Source organism: Argentina silus (assembly GCF_951799395.1).
Source record: "Argentina silus genome assembly, chromosome: 15".
NCBI classification, from domain to species: domain Eukaryota; kingdom Metazoa; phylum Chordata; class Actinopteri; order Argentiniformes; family Argentinidae; genus Argentina; species Argentina silus.
Window position 1 is genome coordinate 4328488 of NC_139669.1, and position 18355 is coordinate 4346842.

General features: G+C 43.7%; 1 protein-coding gene across 1 annotated transcript in view; it reads left to right on the forward strand.

Moving 5' to 3' along the window:
- Positions 1-2960: 2960 nt before the first annotated feature.
- diaph2 (diaphanous-related formin 2) overlaps positions 2961-18355 on the forward strand; it is a gene marked incomplete at both ends in the record, with an annotated part of 183542 nt that continues 168147 nt past the window's right edge. Inside the window, 2 exons of the mRNA XM_083686892.1 lie at positions 2961-2996; positions 11660-11799. Of these exons, the coding sequence (XP_083543018.1) occupies positions 2961-2996; positions 11660-11799 (176 nt within the window). The remainder of the gene's footprint in view (positions 2997-11659; positions 11800-18355) is intronic.

An 18355-nucleotide genomic window follows, 5' to 3' on the forward strand; every position in this document is an offset into this window, starting at 1 on the left:
AAACAAGCACACACAACATCAGAGTGCCCCCCCCCCCCCCCCCCCCCACACACACACACACACACAACCCTTCTTCCTTTCGCCCTTTGCCAAACTTTTAGTTGCTAGTTGGAGCCCTGCCTCCCCTCTGTGCTCTGTCTCTCTGAGAGAGACATTAGACCCTCACAATGCAATCAATGAAGCCCAGACCACAGCTAAGCCTAAATGAGATCCACTATGACTTCTTCTCCCCCTCTGTGACATTGTGTAAAGAAATATGCCAAAGAATACATTGTGTGTAGATTACCCAAGTGCCCCCCCTTTTTTCAAGGTGCTGTCAGATTTTGCTTTTTTTGCACTATTTTGCACTTTGCATATTGAATATTTGCGCACAAAAGGACCTTTCTGGACTACATTGAGCCACGGCACTGATCTTCGTAATTGATTGGGCGGAAGTAGGAGCTCGCTGCAGCACCTTGAAAGCCAAGCTACTCATGGCTAGGTTAGTGTGAGAGTTCGTTAATAAGTTGAGTTGGCTGGAGGAGACATTCATAGCCCTCCTAAACGATCTTGGTCTGCACATGTCTGTTAACACATGTCTGTTAGCGATCAATGTGTCTGTCATAAACAGCACTGTTATTGCAGGATGTGCCTTAGACTTACGGCTATATTGGGATTTCTATTACGATCCGCGCATGGTGCTATCTTCACATGAACGGTGCTACGTTGCTATATAGTTGGTGCTTATAGTGCCCTCGGCCATAGCATAAGGCTCCTCAGCGGAAGGTTTTGTGACTTTAAATGACTCTCTCTCTCTCTCTCTCTCCTGAGTCTCAGGTATACGCTGGCTGGCTGGCATCTGTTCCTGTCTTTATTGAGGTGTCATTGAGATTCAGTGCAGACAGGAGTCCTGCAGAGCACTGGGAGAAGGCTTAAAGGAGGATTTCTTTATTCCCTCCTATCACCACACACACACACGCACACACGCACACACACACACACACACACACGCACACACACACACATCCCCAGAGTTGTCACTGTGGTGCTGAGACAGGCAGCATCGTCCTCATCCACCGTGGGACAGCAGTCCCTCCTGTCTTATGTTAATTGCCTCTTAATTGAAAGGGTTGATTAAAATGCACAGAGAAGTGGATCAGGTTATCAAGTGAGACGGTTGTAGATCCTCTTAGGCAAGACAGATCTTGCCATATATATCGTGGCCACGCATCTTGCATTGTCTGGGGGACATCCTGTATCGGTTTATTTCTGTGATGGTGAGTTTGTTTGTATGCTGAGATTGGAATGTGTGTGTGTGTGTGTGTGTGTGCGTGTGTGCGTGTGCGTGTGCGTGTGCGTGTGCGTGTGTGTGTGTGCGTGCGCGTGCGTGTGTGCACGCGCGTACTGGGATTTAGGGTTATGTGCTCTCCAGTCTGAGGAAGTGGATACAGTATAGCATATTCAATAGGGCAAGGCCAAGGTTCTGACCCAAAGCATTGTGAAAAGCTCTCAGCTACCGAGGCTTTGTTTTTTTTCCGTCTGCAGATGATGTTTGGAGCCTGACTAGAAGCATGTGAAGATTGTGCCTTGCGCTCTTAAAGTTCAGTTAACTCACTCACTCCCTGAAAAGACCTAGACATGTACACCTAGACACTTCTCAAAAGAGAATCAGACAATACTGCAGTAAGCACAATACTTAATTCCTACCCAGTGCAGCCTTTGAGCTTCATGAATACAGGTTGCATTTCTTTGGTGTGCTGTGCTCAGGAGTAGGAACAAAGTATTCCTTTCAAAAGTAGGTCTTCAACAATGGCCTAATGATATCTTATTTTTCACAGACCAGAAATGTCATGTTATCCCTACTTCCTTGTCACGATCACAATCAAGACAAAAGAACAGTAATAACAGCCATTATTTTGAATAATATGGTCTTGTTGTTCGAAAATTGTCTTAGTAGAAAGAGTGCTACAACGTGCAATTTATCTACTCTAACACGTCCTCTCATGACCTCTCAATGAGCTTTGCACACATTTCTTTTTTCAGGGCTCTTTGATGTGCAAATATTTTATTTATATATTCATTTGCCATGCTTATTGCAGCACCCCCAGCCCCCCGTCTCCGGGATTTTATTTAATTTATCAGTAAACAGCCTGGAGTTGTTTTGGAACAGGTTGGTTTTGTCCCATCATCTCTCCTTGAATTTCAGAGCTTGCTCTCGAAGGTTGTTTTGTATCGTCTGGCTCAAATCATTTTTTATTGATATTTTCATATATCTGGATCACAAACATTTACAATCTTCTCCAAGTGTACCAATCCTGTTTGTCAGGGTGGGTACGTTTTAACGTGATGATATCCTCTCTCCAGCAAACTGCAAAGAGACTTTCAGAAATCCTCATTCCAGGGCATTAGAATGACTTTGAGAAGTGTACACTGAACTTGACTCAGCTGAATGCTGTTTGGAGGACATTTGATGAGATCGTGTCCAGCTCCACTTGTCGTTTCCTCTGCAGCAACATTCAATATCATTCCTGAAGTCTTTCAGATACTATTAGAGACATCATTGATGATGCCTTACTGCGGGTCAAGTCTCTGTGGGCTTATGTAAGCCAGTTAGACCTGCTGACATGGCCGGTTGGTCTGCAGTCCCTGTCTAAGTCTGGGGCAGAGCCAACGGGGGAGCGAGGTGTGGATTGTGTGTGTGTGTGTGTGTGTGTGTGTGTGTGTGTGTGTGTGTGTGTGTGTGTGTGTGTGTGTGTGTGTGTGTGTGTGTTTGTGTGCGTATGCGTGTTTGTGTGTGTGTTTGCGTGAGAGGGTGTGTGTGTGTGTCCTCATCAGTGATGAGACAGACGCTGTCAGACAGACTGTGAATTTATTTGTGTGTGTGTGTGTGTGTGTCTGTGTCTGTGTCTGTGTCTGTGTCTGTGTTCTGCTCTCTCCTCCCCAAAGCTCTGGCTGTCTGGCTGGGGTCACACAGGGTAAGGATGTCTAAAAGAGAGGAGATGAGTTACCTGGAGGAGGTAAACATGGCTGCCCTTGTTGTTAGTCAGAGAGGGGTCTGTCTGGACAGAGCTACAGTACACAGGGGCACGCAAAACTAATTTGGACGTGTATTGGTCGAGAGACATAATTTGAATTCTGAGGTGTGCCAAGGGTGTCTTACTTGCTGTGGTTGGAAGAAATGTCAAACCTAGTGAATATTGATGGAAGCTAGCTGTTGGCCGCATCAGTCCTACAGTAATGTTTTCTTTGTTGGAGGGTTGAAATCATTCATCATGACACAGTTGTGTCCAATTCCCCAAACAGCAGCAGCTCTGGTATGCAATTCACAAGTGGCCATTTATGTAATTGCATACAATCACACAGTATAGTACGCACTTAGCTGTTACTGTATAACAAAGCCTACATACTTCCCTGTGTGAGTGGTGCGTAATGGAGGTCCATTTAAAGGGTTATTTATCTAGTCCTTGTTCTGTTCCATCAATCCATGCATCATTGGCCACAAAGTCGATAGGTGCTTCCAGTTATGATAACATTATGCTCAGTGTATTTTGATGCGATGACCAGATTTCTTTTTATCTGTCTATGCCCAATGGTTCCCAGGCAATGTGGATTCGTTTTCTGATATCTTTAACATTGCATTTAAATGTTTAAAAACCCATTTATATGAACACAGCCACCATTTAATCCAATATTATCGTTGTACAAATCCAAGTTATGAATACATAAACCATTCTAAAAATCCATAATATCTTTTCCACCCCCTGTACAGTTGCTTCTGAGTTCCCTCATCAACCACGGCCCTCAAGCCTACCGGCTCAGCCTCTCTGACATCCTCTCCCAGCCTCTCCACAAACACACTAACATCTATCTCAATCCCATCCAAGCCCCCAGTGTTATTAAACTGACTTTAGAAGGCATTATAGGTTGTATTTGTGTTGAAATAAAAAGGTATTTTAATCTACCCGGCTGGGGGGTTCTTGAGGAGGGTTTTCTTTCAGTCGACTCGGTTCGACATCTCACTCTGGGATCTGCACTCCTGCGTTCCCTTTTTGCTGAAACCCTATCAACAGGAACAGACCTTGAGCACTTTACATGGCTGAACCCGCCCAGCCCAGTCTATAAAGGCTACTGCATTGTGCACCCGTTTCATTCACTCTATACACAATTCACTCACTTATATGCAAGCCCGTCTGCAGTGTTCCGATAAAACCTGGTGACCTAGCTTAACTGTTCCACAGTCATGCAAAGAGCTCCTGGCCTGTTTCAGGTGTAATTGAATAGGGTTTCAGCGAATAGGGAATGCAGGACACAGTACATATCCCATAGTGAGATGTCAAAAGAGACTAACCCAAAGACTTCCAGAGGACCTCAGTAGTAAATTATGAGTCCTGGCTTTTCCTCTCTGATGGCTTGGCCCACGTCCAACAGCTCATGTTCTCTCCAAATTGAAAATTGTGATTTTATTTTCAAGTGGTCCCACTTGAGTGTACTGTTGTTGTTGTTGTTGTTGTTGTTGTTGTTGTTGTTGTTGTTGTTGTTGTTGTTTCTCTCTCTCTCTCTCTCTCTCTGTCTTTTCTCATGAATCTGTCACCTTGTGCAATGGTGTTGTTGGTTTTATGTCCCTGCCAGATAATCCAGCAGTTTTAATGTGAACAGTGTTGGACTGTGTAGTGGTTGTTGGCAGGCGATGGAGGGTGAAACTCTGGAAGGGGTTAGATAGTGTACTCTGTTTTGACCACCGTACTGTAGATAGATACACCCTCTCTGCTACTGCAAAGGTATGGTAAAGGAATACTGAACGCGTGATAAAACAGCCTCAGGTTGTGTGCATTATATTTGACACTGAATATATACATATTCACTCAAGTTATTTCCAGCATAATTTGCAGCCCTCACCCCTCCCTCCCTCTTCCCTCCCTCCCTCCCTCTTCCCTCCCTCCCTCTCCATCTCCCTGGCTTGAAGCATGGCACCCACAGGCACACATCTCTGTCAGAAGTGGATAGAGAAAGAGCATGGCCAGGGGTCCTGGTGGGAAATCACCCGCTGAGCCTGAAGACCAGCTCCCTGGACACATGAAATGTCTTATCTGCAGGCAGCAGGGTTCTGTCCTTTAAATAGGCGGTTGGAACTCATTGTCCAGGCAGCTAGCATCTCAACTGATCCGTGTTTCAGCTGACCTTTAGGACCCCGGTAGCCGCTACCGAACATTATATTACTGTGTGTGTGTGTGTGTGTGTGTGTGTGTGTGTGTGTGTCTGTTAGTTAATGTAATGTTCCCCTCTGTAAGCCTGTCATTCAACCTCTAATGAGCAGGAAATTAAGGCATAAAACGAATTCCAGCCACTTGGCTTTGAAACTGTGATGTGCACTAATTGCTAAGATTGTATCTGTATTATTTTTCAAAAGATCAGTGGGGCGCTCTGGTAATTTCATTAATCACATACAAAGAAGAGGTAATTAGATTTTTCATTATTCTCTACTTTTTTGGGCATTTATTTAGGGAGAAGAATATTAATATGATTCACTTCATTACTACACGAGGTACGCATTTGGCTTTGAGAACACTTTGCTGCATCATGTTTCCCTCTGTCTGCCCTGTCATGTCTCCTGTTCCTAGCTCTATTTCAATTGTTTGAATATTTGATGATGATTCGGTACTGTTACATGGTTATGCCTTAAAGGTCACACGCACGCCTGCACGCAAGCAAACACACACGCACACGCACACACGCACACACATGCACGCACAGACAAACATATGTGTTAATTATATCAGTGGAAGGTTATCTAATTAGGCAGATGACACACAGTTTACAGACCATCATTTAACAGGATCATTCCATCAGAGAGAGAGATAGAGAGAGACAGAGAGAGAGGCAGGCAGGCAGGCAGGCAGGCGGGCGGGCGGGCAGGCAAGCAGGCATCTACTGATGCAGTCTTCCAGACACATCACCCTGTGCTTTCCAGTGATCTGACAAATAGCTTGAATAATGTATCTATCACTCTTCCTGAGTCCTGAGTGTGACGGGCTGTGTGGAAGCTGCCAGCTTGTTATTGTCTCATTACAGGTGAAGATGACATGTGGAGGCGCAGCCTGGCTTGGCATGCTATGCCTTTTGCCCCGGTTTCAGGCTCCTTGTTCTAGGGCATACTAGGGAGGGAGGGAGCGAGGGAGGGAGAGAGAGAGAGAGGGAGAGAGAGAGAGAGAGAGAGAGAGGGAGAGAGAGAGAGGGAGAGAGGGAGAGAGGGAGAGAGGGAGGAGAGAGAGAGAGAGAGAGAGAGAGAGAGAGAGAGAGAGAGAGAGAGAGAGAGAGAGAGAGAGAGAGAGAGAGAGAGAGAGATGCCATGTCCCCGGATTCCCAAAATGAAATTGACAGGCTCACTGAAGTAATTGCTCCTACTACTATTTTCTTTCTTTGGCAGGAAATACTGTTATCGACAAATACGGGATTCAATAAGAGCAGGAGATGAGCCTCTGTGCTGTGGTCAAAAGACTGTGTCTGTCCTCTGCCATTGGTTGTCATGCCCCTGCCTCCCTCTCTCCCTCCCTCCCTCCCTCTCTGGGGTCTCTTTTGAACATTTACCTATGCTCCTGGGGCCTGAAGGGGAAACTCAATTACCCAGCAGCCTGTGGCTACATGATTGGTGTAGTGTGGCATGATGTTGATATCCTCCCATAGGATTGATTTGGGCCAGTGCCATTAAGCAGCATATTATGGCCTGTGTCTTTCGTTTCTAGATGTAAAGGTCAGAAGATAGTGAAACCAGAGAGCCACACTTTCTATATGGAGTGGTCAGCCTGAAGGGAATTGCTGGGAGGAAAATAAATAGATAAACAGAATAAACAGAAGAAACAAAGTGATTATTTCCTCCTGAATTATTGTATTGTGTATTATTAAGCATGTCATGTTTAGTAAGCATTAATTGCAAACATTACCTTTTTCTAAAAAGAAAATGGGATTGACTTGACATCACATACTGTATGTGCCACGTGTGTATGAACAATAACAGTGTTCTGAGAGAGTTCATAATTCAATAACAATGTTTTGAGATGGTACATAACAGATTCACATATTATTGATAGAGCAAATAGCATGCGGCATTATTGTAAGCAGGAAGAGGAGGAAAGGAAAGCTTTACAGTGTTCTAGATGATGTTGAAGATACGTCTTTGTATTAAATGTCCATAGGGAAATGACAGAATACTGTATAATACTGTTATTAAGACGTTAACAGGTGCAGTTGAACGATGAAACTGCAGGTTGTTTCATTTAAAAAAGTTCAGGATTTAAGTATAACTCAGATATATTATTATTATTATTATTATTATTATTATTATTATTATTATATCATATGCATGGGAAACATAGTGTTAGAAAAGTCCTGAAAAGAGGTCTTCAGAGTAGCTTAATCCAGAGGTAGGGATGGAGAGTAATGAGTGGGAGGATAACCTCTCCCAGTGTGCCGGTACCTTCCATCATGTCAATGCCCTCCACACTCCCTGAACAGAGCCAGGAGAGAGATTCATTGATTGATCTTCAGTAGTCTATAGATCAAGAAGTATTACAGCCAGAGAGAGAGGTGCTACCTGACAGAGGAGCAGGGTGGAAGCAGAGATTGTACAGCATCAAACAGAGAGGGGTGAGGAAGGGCGGCCAGCAATAATGTATGTATAAGTGCAGATAATTTAAGTTCTCATAAAATCTTTATTTGAGCAGCTCGGTGACAGGTTGACTCAGTGAAGTACTGCCCTATGAAGTCTATGGTTGTGTGATAAAACTAACTGCTTAACTCCATATACCATACAATACCATACAATACCCATACCATACAATACAATACAATACCAATACCAATACCATATACCATACCATACAATACAATACCATATACCATACCATACCATACAATACAATACAATTACAATACCAATACCATATACCATACCATACAATACAATACAATACAATACAATACAATACCATATACCATACCATACAATACAATACAATACCATATACCATACCATACAATACAATACAATACCAATACCATATACCATATACCATACAATACCAATACCATATACCATACAATACCATACAATACCAATACCATATACCATACAATACCAATTCCCCTTGTCTGTGCAGCAAACCGATCCAAAAATGACAGAATGCAAGAATCAGTCAGACCCTGGGCTTAGATATTTTTTTCCTCAACAACAAACTCACCAGTGTAACGATATCAGTTTGTTATTTCCCCTCCCCTCCCCTCCCCTCCCCTCCCCTCCTCAGAAATAAACCAGGCTGCCTCTTTTTCTCTGACTCTGCCATGCGGGAGACGACCAGCCCTCTCTTCCCCCCAGATTAAAGAGCTGTCTTATTACTCCCAAACTGCCTATTAGTACAGCGTGCTTGGTGGGGAACCAAAAGCCTGGGATGGCCACATTAAACATATTTAATGCCCTGCCGTCAAGGTGTTTCCTTCTACTCTTTCTTTCTCCACCTTTATTTCTCTCTTTCTCCTCAGACTCCTTAATTTATTCAGTCGCTACCTGTAACTGGGTTACTTCTTGACAACCCACCTCACAAGTTCTCCCCTTGCTGTTGTCCCAACTTTCCTCGACAAATTGGTGTTGTGAGAAAAGGTAGATGTAAAAACATACCCACCTGTGTCATGCAATAGGAAAAGGTCTGATATTACACCAGAATAGACGTGTATTGTTGTGTTTTACACTCCAGACTGTTTACCGTAGGAGCTTGAGGGCTCAGTCAAGTAATGACTGGATTGACAGACCTCACTCTTCCCCTCCTTGTCCTGTCCTCACTCTTGGGTCTGAGACTAGGCTATGTACTGGTTGGGCTGTGGTGACATTCAGCCATATTGACAGATAATACAAACTGACCTCAACAGACACAAAGGCATGACTAAACCAAAGCAGGAAGCAGGTTTGTATACTGAGAGAGGAGGCGGTGGTTTTCCTCTCTGACCACAGCCTCAGCTCTGTGTTGACTAGGATATGAAGCAAAACCATCACAGCACAATCCTCTCTGACCACAGCCTCAGCTCTGTGTTGACTGGGATATGAAGCAAAAGCATCACAGCAACTGTCCCCCTACCCACAATCCTCTCTGGCCACAGCCTCAGCTCCGTGTTGACTCGGATATGAAGCATCGACTCATCTGGTGTTATATACTAATGCTGTAGCTGTGGAACTCAAGCAAACTGACAGTTTTTGTTTATGGGAGATGTGAGTGTGTGTGTCTTGTCTCTCTCTGCCAGCAAGTTCAAGTTCAAGTTTATTTGTCGTTATATAATATACAAGTATACAATGGAAATGCTTAAGACAGAGCAGCTCTACAAAATTAATCAACATCAACAATGTGTCAGTTCAACATCGTAATGGCCTGAGGGTGGAAGCTATTCCGGAACCTGCTGGTCCGGGTCTGAATGCTTTGGTACCGTCTGCCCGATGGAAGCAGGGAGAACAGGGTGTGACTGAGATGGCTGTTGTCCTTGATGATCTTCCTGGGTAGGGTCTTTGTGTAGGCATCAGTGTGCAACATGTTCCAAAGCCTGTTTCTGGAGATTCTTCACAGGAATCCATTTAGAACAAGCATGACCGCCTGTGGGTTCAGCACTTACTGTATGGAGTCTGAGGTTTGGCAGAGATCGAAGAGGAGCAATCTGAGGAGAACATATTTCTGTCCATTTCTATCCATAACCCTCACTCTGATCCTAGCACTAGAAAGCAGAGATTTGGCTCATTTTCACAGTGGCACTCCTGGGAGATAGCAAATGGTTTTACTCCTTTTACTATGTACATTGGGGGTTCAAATAGCTGTCATCCGTAAACTCTTTCCCATATGTTGGTTGGTGTAGGAAGATACAGTGCGTATATCAACTCATATGCTACTGCACGTCTTAGATCATTTATTGTGTTTGACAGTGCTTGGCGCTATGGACCCGCCTCCCTTACCTGCTCCATTGAATTGTGGAACTGAAATTGTAAAGGACTTTCTGCATAATGTGCAGTGAATTCCTAGTCTACCAGTTGTAAACTGTGTGTTTGCTCACTTAGAAATTCAGAATGCACACTGAATACATTTTGAGCAGGGGTGCGACCATCACAAATGCAATGCGGTAGCGACACATCATTTATCTGACTGATGTGCGTCAGGCGACACTTATTTTCAAAGTGATCCGTTTGGTAATGTGAGCAGCAGCTCGTTGGATTGGGTGTGGCAGGTAGACTCAAGGGCAGGATTCCTTCAATCGTCACTCAAAGTTGATCACCTCTTCTTTTCATCGATTTTTTCTAAATTAATTTTAGCAAAAGAGTCAAAGGCATTGTTGTACTGTATATAGCTTTGTTTTCTTTGAACGCAACGCATTTCCTGTAGGTTAAATCCCCATCTGCAAATGCCTTTATGACAGTGTGAACATTTATATGCATTTCTCACATAATTCGGAAGAACTAGTTTCAACAGGAATTTAAAGATACCCAGTATACCCACTACTGCACCGATGGAATAACAAGCACATTTGATTACATTTGATGACTATTTCCCGTTCAAGAGGCCACAGAAAAACAGGGAATCAGCTGCTGCTGTGTCAAATATTCTAGGCCCCCAGTGCTTGCAGAAGGAAAACACTTGTTGGCTGAAGTGATTAATTTAAACTTAAAATGGCACAGAGATGCAGGATATACATTAATATTACATCGAAATGTTGAACCCCTTGCAATCTGACCTTAATGGGGAAATCTGGGATTCAAACAACAACAAAGTGGTCTCCCCGACACTTGTTTTGGTAAACAGCTGAGCGACAGGACTGGATAAATGTAACCACTCAATTTCATAACCGTGTTTTTAACAATACAGTAAAACAAGATTATATTTTGAGTTCTGATGGTGTAAGACAGTTTAACTAAATTCATGAGGCAATGGAGTTCTTCAATAATCTATGCCTACCATTAATTTAAAAGTCCAAAAATAGATGTACCAATCCCAGATTGCCCCTTTGATGAAATGAAGAGTATTTTCTTCTTTTTGGCATGTAACTAGATGAGACCGAAATAAGTTTAATTAACAGTGAGTCATCAAAGGTCTCTATAGCATGTCATTTGAGCATTTCCCAAGTCTAATGGACGAACTTGAATCGGAAAAAGAGAGTTCCTGCACCTCTTTCATCCCGAGTCAAACACTGGCGTTTGACGCACTGTATGTGTTGAGGCTATTTTGGTCACATCAGCTAGCACATCACAGCCTTGGAGTCAGGTTGAATGGAATGGTAGGGGGAAAAACAGTGGGAAGCACAAGTAATATTTCACCTGCTGGAGTCCAGAGTGCTGTTGAGTACATCCCCATGACTTGTGCTGGGAAGAGGTGTGATATCTGGGGATCAGATGGCCTCAACTCCTCTCTCCTGTCACAGGAAAGCAGCACAGATTCAGCTAGATGCTAGATATAGGCTGCAAACCCATAAGGAGAATCACAAGTTCCTCACATGAAAGCTCCAAGTTGAAATGCTTTTTTATGATTTTACAACATTACAGTCAACATTTTTCACATATTTTAATTTTTGTTGACTGATTTTCAATGGGGTGATCTAGATCTCTACTTGTAATAACTCCTGACCTGGCTTCTGTTCTGTGGTGTGTGTGTTTACTCTGCAGGGTGGACTGAGGAACAGCAAGCATGAGTGTACTCTGTCATCCCAGGAGTACGTCCACGAGCTGCGATCTGGCATCACTGAGGACAAGCTGCTCAACTGTCTGGAGTCCCTGCGTGTGTCCCTCACCAGCAACCCTGTCAGGTCAGTGTCAAGGACGGTGGGTGGGGATTTGTGTGTGTGTGTGTGTGTGTGTGTGTGTGTGTGTGTGTGTGTGTGTGTGTTCTATTTCTATATGTTCTATTGAGAGTGAGATATAGAGTGGAGTTGCCTATGTTCAGTGACCTAACTCTGCTCAAAATGGACCTCCATTGTGCTCCTGTGGTCATAGCTCTCTGTCAGTCTTCCCTCTTGGGGGCAGTAACCACTGACAGACACAGTTCTCAGACTCTCCCCAAAAAGTTTCCCTAGACCTCATGCACTTCATCTAAGCAATCAGAACAAATTGGCACCTGCTGACATCTTCCAGTGCTAATTGGGTGTATGTCAGGAGATCTCTTAGGGCACGCTCCATGTGGAGCGATGGGCTTGGTTAAACTAGAATAGCCTGTAGCACAGTGCGTTAAACAAGCACAGCCAATAGTGTAAGTCTGTCATTGCTCACCACTCTATCCATTAGGCCCTAATAGATAGGAAGTCCAGTTTTCCACATCAGAAAGCTAGCCATTCTCTGAGACCTTAATAGGCATGCAGCCCTCACCCGAGATAAACCACACTCCTCCTTTTAATCATTCCCACTCTTCCCATTGCTATAGCAAAAATGCCTGGAACGTTCAGATGTTTTAAATACATATTTTGATCATAGTGAATGCACTACTTGAGATCATTTCACGTTTCTCTCTGTTCTGTGTCAGTTTCTAGCTTAGCTTTGATTGCCCTTCACTCAATCATAATTAGGCGTCGGGGAGCCTTCTCTCCCACAAAGATCTCTGCTTCTCTGGTGTAGATGGGATCTTCAAATTTAATTCGGTCCCAACAGCACAGAGGAGCCCTCAATGACAGCAGAACTTCTCAATTATTTACCAGCCCACTGTCCGAGAGATATTCCTTAATGTGAATCAATGAACGGTGCATATAAAGTGGTCATCAGATGAGTGACAGATATTCTTTTATGTCAACCCTCCATGCTCAGAGACGACCTGCTGTCGGCCCCAGTGGACCAGTTATTTGATCCAGTGGATAGGGGCAGGCATTATCCCAGCATCCTAACAGCTCAGCAAACTAATAGGCGTTGGTGTGGTCTCACTAGAAAGATCATGCACACCAACAGTAACAACAAATGTGCTCTGTCCTCCAAAGCAATTAATATATTTTAACTCCCATCTTTCTCATTTGAGCTGTGTATGGAAACCAGTGGAGAGAACAGGAAAAAAAATAAAAAAGAGGTAAACAGCCAAACAAAAAAAGAGATGAATACACCTCATGGTTACAGTATCTCCAAAGTCTTTGGCTTATTTAAGCCAAAGTACAACCTCCTATTGTTGTACTTTAGCTGATTATTGTGACTGTTCCCAGGCAGTGCTGTTTACCCATAGTCTGTCCTCCCATTAATCACAGGAAATGAGTGGAAATCACTTTTGTTTGAAAAGCCCACATAGCGTCCCCTGCGACTGCAGAGTTGTAAAGTTTGGCCCTGTTAGCTGCGGAGAGCCACATCAGCCTCTCCACTCAGAAAAAGGCCAGTTGGCACTAAGGGGGTGGTGAGGGAGGCCAGGACCACCCTCTGGGTGTTTTCAAGCGGCTGATCTTGTGACCACCGAGCGAAGGAGCGGTGCTTGGCGGCGTCTCTGCCGCCCACGGAAGGCCAGGCCTAGCCGGGGAGGAAGGCACCCCGAGGTAACAGAGGGGAGGGCTGGAAGAAACACAAGCATGTGGATGCCCGCTCCCGCTCCCGCTCCCGCTCCCGCTCCCACCTCTGCTCCCGCTCCTCTTCACGCCTCTCCTTGTTACGCTGTAAGGGAGAGGTGGGCAAACAGAAGGGACATCTCAGCCTCTTCAAGCACAGCTAAGGTTACTCACAATTAATATGAATGCACTTTAATTGTCACGGATCACAACGCACAAGAAATTTGAGGGGCCAGCCTGTGTTCTGCTTGCACTATGTTAATGTAACCTTTGCAGAGAGATGGTCGATGTATCTGAAACAACCATGCAGACGACAACATAACAATGCATTCATTTTAGTTATGAATTACCACCTGTGGACAATGGAAGGCCAGGACTATTGCAGTTGTTCTTTCATGCTTATTTTGTTATTAATTTCATTTCAAAGTTAAAAACAAACCTATCCCAATTCCCAGTGTTTCATTTCAATATATTGCATATTCTTCCAAGTGAGAGTGGCAAAATACATCACACATACAAACCCACCACCCTGAACTGTAATATCTAACACCTCATACAGGTTTACATTCCTGCTTAAAGTTATTCCACTGAGTGACTTGACCACTATTTCAGCTGCTCTGGCTATTTTGTGTACCTTCAATATTTTCACAGCATATAGAACATGCAAATGATTCTGCAGTTTAGCCACAGGCTCATTACTCATGTCCTCCAGTTCTGCTACTCTTTTTGACCAGGGTAGACGCATGCTATGCTTGCCTACGATGGAGCAGCAAAACATTATTATTAATTATTTTCATTCCTTTAACATTGATAATAGCCTTGTAGGTGGGCTACTATATCTGCCATGAACACAACTTTGTAGTAGGAGGAGAGAGGTCATGATTGGAATTCTGTGGAAATGACATGCCATAGTTGTGAGGGCACTGTAGCGGATATTTGCCTTTGGCAATGTGGTTTGAGTAGACAATTTGTATGAAACTGGACATTATTGTTTAATACATCAAACCTATTTTTGTCCTGAATAAATCATATATTATTGCACACTAAACCCAGCCAGCTGTACACAAATGTACAAATGCTTCATTTTGGTATGGTTAAATGTTTTAACAACGGTAAAGAAAGTTACAATTCGTTTCACACCAAGAGCAATACGTCTTAAAGGAACATTTAACCGATGGTCACCATGACTCAACAGCAAGTTAGACGTGGTCTTTGTGGTGCTTATGGATGCAAACAATTCAGGCAGTAACTAATTCAGAAACAGTAAGCTCACTCCTTCCCTAAAGCTCCTTGCTAAAAGCTCAAAACCCAGTGATTACCCCCAAATATGTACGTCACTCAAACTAGCGATGCATAGCTTTTGATCTACATAACAGACTTGGAAGCACTTGGAATCTGGACAACAATTTTGAGGTAAAATATCGGTGAAGTGTGCCTTTAAAAAATAATTAAACCAATGTTGTTTGGGGACTTCTAGGCGCCCATGAATTAATCCCCATTCCATTTAAAGCTACTGAACTCAGCAGAAAAAAGTAAGACATATCCTCAGTAACAAAGACTTGTTCTTGTTCAACGGCGAGAGCTTTGTGTTGCTTTGTGTGATGTGGTACAGGCAGCCAGTTAATTTCCTCCCGGTGGCCTGTGTTTGTTTAATAGTTTAATTGGCTGGCTGTGCACCTGTTTCTCAGCCCAGGTGGCTGCTGGGCCAGCATTACAGCCCCTTATCTCTCCAGCAGTCCCACACAGGTGTGTGGCACGCAGCCCTCCACCGGCAGATCCACCCGCAGATGGCATCGCCTGGAGCGCCCACAGCCCCCAGTCTCCAGCCCCCCCCCCTCCCCCAGTCTCCAGCCCCCCCGGTCTTCATACTCCACCAGCCTTCTCAGCTGCCATTTTATCTCTCTCTTTTTTTTTTTTTTTTTTTTTCAAAAATTACACGGCCAATTATTCATCTCTTACTTCTTTTCCCTTTTAATTCCGTCTCGTCTGGACATTCACTTCTTAATTTAGAAGAAGTGTCAGGGCTCGCTCGCCACTTTCCTTGAGTCGTGTTTCATTAAGTTTTAATCCACTGACTTGAAGCGAAATGCCAACTTACAGATAATCAGCGGGTTCTTATTTCCTCATTTGCGGAGAGCTAATGTGTGGTATATCTAATGGCAGCCACGCTTTCTCACTCGCGGTTTTTCTTTTTCTTCTGGCGTTGTGGTGTGAAAAGTGCCACAGGGCTGGCAGTAGAAACGCAGGAATACAATATCACAATAGCAGGATGTCTTTCAGAACTTTTTTTCACACCCACTCACGCACAAACTCTGCGGCTTTTGTCATGTACATTTATATACATGAATAATTTTTTTTTTTTTTTTTGCTTGCTCTGCTTCCCACTGCTAAGTTCTCTTTGGGAGATAATTGTGCTCTCAAGCGGCCGGGTTAGAGCTCACCTATCCTGATGCTGCATCAATACACCACCTTCTCCAATACTAGGTAACACAAGTAGGTTTTAGCTCCTACATGGCTGCACACAGCCTCACATATTCAAGGGCCCGGCTTTTGAGTTCCTTGTGCTAAGCCCCTAGTATTACAGTCTGACTCTGTCAAATCCCAGCAGTGACTTGACTTCCATATTGAATTTGCTAGCTCTCAGATCCCCTAGACAGATTTAGCCAAAATTGAACTTGGCTCCAACTTTTCATTATGTGGAAATCTTCATAGCATGACTGTAACATTTTCTCAGGGGCAATCTTCTGAGGGGCCTATTTTTTGTGGAGGGAGGCAGCTGTGGAAGCTGAACGCTGACACTGGAGTTTCTCTCTGGGTCAGGGTCTGGAGAGTCAAGATGTGCATTGTAGTGATCTTACAGCTCTGCCAGGGTGTGTGTGTGTGTGTGTGTGTGTGTGTGTGTGTGTGTGTGTGTGCGTGCGCGTGTGTGTGCCTGTGTGCGTGTGTGTGTGTGTGTGTGTGTGTGTGCGCGTGTGTGTGTGTGTGCCTGTGTGTGTGTGTGTGTGTGTGTGTGTGTGTGTGTGTGTGTGTGTGTGTGTCTATCAGTCTCTCCAGCTTTCCCCAGCTTAATGCCTGTAGCCACACGCTCTGGAGGTGACGCATAGCGCTGGTAATGGGCTTATTAGTGGCTTTGAAGTTGTGATGCTTCTGTATAGGAGGCAGTTCATCAGCCTGGAGTCCTGTACTGTAGCGCTGAGTGATGGAAGAGAACAAAACGACACACTGAGACACAATTAAATACCCACCAAGTGGCTCAGTTTCATGGATCCTCCCAAAAAAAGTTTAAACTTTTAAATAGAAAAAAGACCTCCAAGACATTTGACTTGCCAGTTCCTTGTTTGGTTGTTAAGATGTGTTGTACATTTCTGTGCTATATCTGCTTTGTTGAAGTTCAAATAAATCTTCACTCAATCCCAAAAGCTGGATTCCAAAAGGGAGGGTCTTGGCTTTAGGTGAAGAGGCATGTCTAAAGTGATGAAAAGATACAGTGCACGTAATTTTTTGGAATTTTTAGGGGGTTTTGGCATCGTTCGAAAGCAGCAGAGGGGACGTTTTAGTCATTATAAAGCCAAAGCAATTGGCCAAACATACTGTGTACTGTATCTACCAGCAATATATTGCATGTACCACAATTTTTACCAAAAGTGATTTTGATAAACATACTTTCTTATTTCTTTGGTTATTTTTGAGAGTGTTTTTTCCGACACGGTTATCAGTGAAGACCTTTTACAACTTTTTGAATTTAAAGATATTGTTTCCTCAGCTTGGAAAGCTTGGTTATGCGAAGTGTATGAATGCAATGAGGAGTCAACACTGTCCTGGTGGATGTTTCTGGAGTACGTTTGAGGACACATGGAGGTGCCAGCCTCGTCTGCCAGACATGCTTTGTAGTGAGGGGTGAGAGTTTCAACTTTGTCATCTTTGATGCAGAAATTGCTGTCAATCATAGCTCACTGATTCTCTGTGTTCACTCTGTGATTCTAGGCGGTGTTCTCTCTCTCTCACCTAAATCAAAACTCAGCATCAGTCTGAGAAAGTTGAAATATGGCTTTCAAAAACATTATGTCCTCTAAAGGGGTTCAAAAGGATATTGTGGTTTTCTCACATTTCATCATTGGATTTGTCAGAAAATATGTCCCTTAGGACTTACATCTTATGCTGAGTGTGTTACAGCTAACACTACCCTCTAATAAATCCATCTGGTAGTTATATAATGTCTGTGTTTCTTTGTATCTGATGGAATATTTTAGAAATACCCTATGCAATATAGGGATAAGCTCTCTATCTTACAAGGACATAGAGGACAAGGTATAGGCACTGCTGCTCTGTCTTTCTGGGTCAGGTGGCCTTACACCTCAGCTTTCTGAGATGTAATGGAAACTCGCTGTTTGATTTTCACCATGACGATCAAACTCTGACTTCTTCCTCGGGGGGGGGGGGAGGGGTTGAGAGGAGGAAGCAAGATAAAGTTATAAAAACTTCACCTGTTGGGGGCCGTGAAATAAATTGTCACCGTTGCCATGGTGACATAGCGAAACATGGTTTTGAAGCTCTCTGTCGGGGTCATTTTTCTTACGCTGTGCTGTGGGACTTGACTCTCCAGACTCCAAATGTTATTACAAACCGTCCGCCACCCCCCTCCGGGCCACAGACAAGCTCTTTGGTATTGGCACTTGTCAAGGAGAAATAAGAGAGGAAAGTTTGGGAAATTATAAAAAAGTATCTACGTAGGCTATATGCCTTCAAAACATGGATTTTGCTGTGCTTTATTTCTGATCATAATTGAGTAAATTAACATGGTTGATAATTCCTACTTATTTTCCATTTTGCTTCACTTTATAATCATTCCCACCCA